At 56.8% G+C, this 5,395-nt stretch overlaps 1 protein-coding gene across 1 annotated transcript; it reads left to right on the forward strand.

Moving 5' to 3' along the window:
• Window positions 1–262: 262 nt before the first annotated feature.
• LOC119331702 lies at window positions 263–2,725 on the forward strand. The gene has a single exon (XM_037604866.1). The coding sequence runs from the start codon at window positions 277–279 to the stop codon at window positions 2,611–2,613; it is 2,337 nt and encodes a 778-aa protein (XP_037460763.1). The 5' UTR covers window positions 263–276; the 3' UTR covers window positions 2,614–2,725.
• Window positions 2,726–5,395: the final 2,670 nt, after the last annotated feature.

Below are 5,395 nucleotides of genomic sequence, written 5' to 3' on the forward strand. Positions count from 1 at the left end.
GACGGCCACGGTGATGTCCCTGCAGTCGTCCGTCACCGCACTCCAGAAGGACAAGTCCTCCTCTTCGTCCAGCGCTGCCGCCGCCCATGATGGGCAGCACCACAATGATCGGCCGCCCAGGTTCCAGAAGATGGACTTCCCCAAGTTCGACGGCAAGTCTGATCCGCTCGCCTTCATCAACAGATGCGAGTCCTTCTTCCATCAACAACGGATCGCCGAGGAGGAGAAGGTGTGGATGGCGTCCTACAATCTGAGGGTCCTGCCCAACTATGGTATATGCAGGTCCAGCGAGACGAGGGCACACCTCCGTGGCGCCGCTTCTCCGAGCTGCTCAATCTCCGCTTCGGGCCACCGCTGCGCGCTAACCCGCTGGGCGAACTAATGGCGTGCAAACGCACGACGTCCGTCGTCGACTTCCAGGAGCGGTTTGAGGCACTCCTTCCCCGGGCAGGCACCTTATCCGAGACACAGAAAGTGCAGATCTTCACCGCGGGACTCCAGCCACCCCTCAGCCTCGACGTGGAGATCCATAACCCACAGTCCCTCGCCGTCGCCATGAGCCTCGCCCGCAAATTGGAGCTGCGCGACCAGTGCGCGCTTTCCGCCGCGCCACCGGTGCGTTTTCCACAGAAGGGCATCCTGCCGACACCAGGACCACGCCTCGCGCCCCCCGCTCCGGCCCCACCAGCCGCACCTCAGCAGGGCCACAATCTGCCGGACGGACGCCCAATCAAGCGTCTCTCCCAGACAGAGATGGAGGAACGCCGTCGCCTGGGCCTTTGCTTCAACTGTAACGAGAAGTTTGGCAGGGGCCACAACCGCGTGTGCCAGCGCATCTTTCTCCTCGACTTAGCGCCGGACGACGACGACGACGCGGCCTCCGCCACTGATGATGCATCGCGGGCCGACCCTCAAATCTCGCTCCACGCAATCGCCGGCGTGCGCACGAGTGAAACCATGCAGATGCAGATTACTCTCGGAGGTGTCTCCCTCCTCGCCCTGATCGATTCAGGCTCCACCCACAACTTCATCGCCGAAGAGGCGGCCGCTCGTGCTACGTTACCGCCCCCCACCACAGAGAAGATGCGCGTCACGGTGGCCAACGGCGAGCGCGTTCCGTGCCAGGGCGCGTACCGCGTCGTGCCCTTCCGCATCGGCCACGAGGAGTTCGCGGAGGATTTCCTCGCCTTGCCGCTCGCGGGCTACGACATCGTCCTGGGCACGCAGTGGCTGGCGTCGCTCGGACCGATCCTGTGGGATTTCCGAGCCCTCTCCATGACATTCTGGCGGCGGGGCCATCGGGTGTGCTGGCACGGCATTGCAGGACCGGACGGGCCAGCCCTAAAATCATGCAGCGGCCGCGACTTCCTGGACGCCATCATCACCGAGTTCGACGACATCTTCGCCGACCCCTCCGGCATGCCACCGCCCCGCAGCCGCGATCACGGCATCACCCTGCTACCTGGTTCCGCCCCGGTGGCCGTCCGTCCGTATCGATACCCGGCCGCGCACAAGGACGAGCTGGAGCGTCAGTGCGCCGCCATGCTCGCCCAAGGTATCATCCGTGCGAGTTGTTCCGCATTCTCGTCCCCGGTACTGCTGGTCCGCAAGGCCGACGGGTCCTGGCGCTTCTGCATCGATTATCGCGCCCTGAACGCCATTACTGTCAAGAATGCGTTCCCGATTCCGGTGGTGGACGAACTCCTCGACGAGCTACGGCACGCTCGTTTCTTCACCAAGCTCGATTTACGTTCCGGCTACCACCAGGTGCGGATGCGTGAGGAGGACATCCCGAAGACAGCTTTCCGTACTCATGACGGCCTCTACGAGTTTCTGGTGATGCCGTTCGGACTCTGCAACGCGCCGGCCACGTTCCAGGCCCTCATGAATGATCTGCTGCGGCCATACCTGCGCCGTTTTGTTCTCGTCTTCTTTGACGACATCCTCATTTTCAGCGAGACATGGGCTGACCATCTCCGACATGTGCGCACCGTCTTCACGGTCCTGCACCAGCACCGGCTCTTCGTCAAGCGCTCCAAATGCGCATTCGCCGTTGAATCAATCGCATACCTGGGTCACACCATCTCCGCTGCAGGCGTGGCCATGGATCCGGAAAAGGTGCAGGCAGTAGCGGACTGGCCGCAACCACGCTCGGCGCGCGCGGTTCGGGGCTTTCTCGGCCTTGCGGGGTACTACCGCAAGTTTGTCAAGGACTTTGGCGTGGTTGCCGCGCCCCTGACGGCCCTCCTTCGCAAGGATGGTTTCTCTTGGTCACCGGAGGCGGCAGCAGCTTTTACCACCCTCAAGACGGCAATCACCACGGCTCCCGTCCTCGCGTTACCGGATTTTACACGGCCGTTCATCATCGAGTGTGACGCATCGACGTACGGTTTCGGGGCCGTCCTTCTTCAGGACCACCACCCGGTGGCTTTCTTTAGCCGGCCAGCCGCGCCACGTCACCGTTCCCTGGCAGCGTATGAACGGGAACTCATCGGCCTGGTGCTCGCGATTCGCCATTGGAGGCCGTACCTATGGGGGCGTCAATTTGTGGTAAAAACGGATCATTACAGCCTCAAATTTCTGCTTGACCAGCGTTTGGCCACCATCCCGTAGCATCATTGGGTTGGCAAACTCCTGGGATTCGACTTTACGGTGGAGTACAAGGCAGGTAGTACCAACACGGTGGCGGATGCACTTTCCCGCCGTGACACGGAGGAGACGACGATCATGACGGTCTCAGGGCCTCGTTTCGACTTCATCAATCGCCTCCGGCAAGCGACGTCCACTGATCCGGCGCTCGTCGCACTGCGGGAGGATATCACGGCAGGTGCGCGGCAACAGCCTTGGGCGCTCTCCGACGGCCTCGTTACCTTCAACGGCCGCCTCTACATTCCGCCGTCATCCCCGCTACTCCAGGAGATTCTCAGTGCCGTGCACGATGATGGGCATGAAGGCGTCCTGCGCACATTGCATCGTCTTCGCCGCGATTTCCACGCACCTAACCTTCGCAAGACGGTGCAGGAGTACATCCGCACTTGCGGTACTTGCCAGCAGTACAAGTCCGAGCACTTGCACCCTGCTGGGCTGCTCCTGCCGCTGCCGGTACCCACGGGCGTGTGGACTGACATCGGCATCGACTTCGTGGAAGCGCTTCCTCGAGTAGGCGGGAAGTCTGTCATCCTCACCGTGGTGGATCGCTTCAGCAAGTATTGCCATTTTGTGGCGTTAGCCCACCCATACACGGCAGAGTCAGTGGCACAGGTGTTCTTCGCTGAGGTTGTTCGTCTCCACGGCGTACCACAGTCCATGGTCTCTGACCGCGACCCCGTCTTCACCTCCGCTTTTTGGCAAGAGCTCATGCGCCTCACGGGGACAAAGCTGCACATGACGTCCGCATTTCACCCGCAGTCGGATGGGCAAACGGAGGCTGCTAACAAGATCATTGTGATGTATTTACGGTGTCTTACCGGGGATCGTCCCAAGCAGTGGCTCCGGTGGCTTCCCTGGGCTGAGTACATATACAACACCGCCTACCAGACAGCAACCCAAGAGACTCCGTTCAAGCTTGTGTATGGCCGTGACCCTCCCACTATTCGCTCTTACGAGCCCGGCGACACACGGGTGGCTGCAGTGGCCAGGAGCATGGCTGAGCGCGACGAACTTATCGAGGACGTCCGCTATCGTCTACAACAGGCACAGGCGGTCTATAAGTCCTACTACGACAGACGTCATCGGGACATTCGGCATGAGGTGGGCGATTGGGTTTGGCTTCGCCTTCGACAGCGCGCCGCGTCCTCTCTCAACTTGCCAACCAGGGGCAAGCTCAAGCCACGATTCTATGGGCCGTACCGCATTTCAGAAGTGATCAACGACGTGGCATACCGTCTTGAGCTTCCGGCGCGCTCGCGCCTCCATGACGTGTTCCACGTGGGCCTCCTCAAGAAGTTCTTCGGCATTCCTCCAACTACACCGCCGGGATTGCCTTCGATCCACAACGGGGCGGCTGTTCCAGAACCAGAGCGCGTGACTCGTGCGCGCCTAGCACGCGGCGTTCGCCAGCTACTCGTCCACTGGAAGGGTGAAGCAGCTTCGTCAGCTACATGGGAGGATCTTGACAGTTTCATCGAGCGCTACCCCGCTTTTCAGCTCGAGGACGAGCTGCTCGTCGAGGGGGGGAGAGATGTCATGTGGGGCACGTCTTACAGACGTGGGCCGCGCGGCCAGGAGCAGCCGACGGCCGCATCAGGCAAGGCGCAGGCTGGACAGGAGTCCTGATCCGGGCACATTAGTTCCTAGACTAGTTTATTTCGTATAGGTTTCTAGTTTGTTATTAGCCCATGGGGCCTTTATATATCAGATAGTTAGCACCCTTTAGGGATAAGCAATAAAGTTATTTCCTTCTATCTTCCCCTCCCGCATCATAGAGCAGCCAGGCAAAAACCCTAGCGCTCCTATCCACCGCGACTACGAACTACGTAGTCGAGGTCCTGCTGTCTTGGGCACCGAGGCCCTTGACAAAGCATCTACAGAAATTTAATACCATATTTATGCACGACACCACTCTGCCACCCCATATTAGTATTAGCACACATAATTTCATCTCTGAGATCCCACGCCTGAATATATTTGGAATGGCAAAGCAACATCAATTATTTTAGCACCAATTGTGTTCTTTCCGCCATCCAGAAAAAGAAGCTATCTGCTATACAATCTTCTCTTCGTCTCATGATATGACTGATGACACACTCTGCCTTGTAGAGCAACATTATTTACAATCTATCCCATCAAAGAAAATGAGCCTAATACATTTGAAAAGAAACATTGAAGTAAATGAGCCTAAGACCTTTGAAAGGAACGTACATACATTTGTCTGGCTAAATTACTACTCACACAAATTCGTTAATTCCAGACTCCCATGAATTTTTTGAAAAAGATCTACTGGAACATTCTTGCCGTTTCAAAAGATTCTCCCCATAAAAATTCAAATTCATGTATTGGTTGGTTATTCCGTAAAAAATCAAATTCATGTATTGGTTGTTTCTCCCCGTAAAAATTCAAATTCATGTATTGGTTGTTTCTCCGCATACAAGAGCTGCTCAAATTGTATTGTGCACAAATAGTTGATAAATATGTGGGCGCACCCACACACTCGGAGAAGTTTGGGAGGACATGATTTGATCAGTGAGTCTGCAAAGATGCAAAAGTAATCAAAGAACTTCATTTAAGACCAGAAGAATTCGCCATGATCTGTAAAACAACTCTGGGAATTTGTTAAACTTGTCTCGGAAAATGTGTCTGAACATATCATAAATATACCGTGCAATTAGGCCCTGGGCTAGAGGCTGCTATGTGAAATCCTATGAAGTACAGTACACTATCATTGGCAACAGCAAAC

Source organism: Triticum dicoccoides, chromosome 7A (genome assembly GCF_002162155.2).
Source record: "Triticum dicoccoides isolate Atlit2015 ecotype Zavitan chromosome 7A, WEW_v2.0, whole genome shotgun sequence".
Classification (NCBI taxonomy): Eukaryota; Viridiplantae; Streptophyta; class Magnoliopsida; order Poales; family Poaceae; genus Triticum; species Triticum dicoccoides.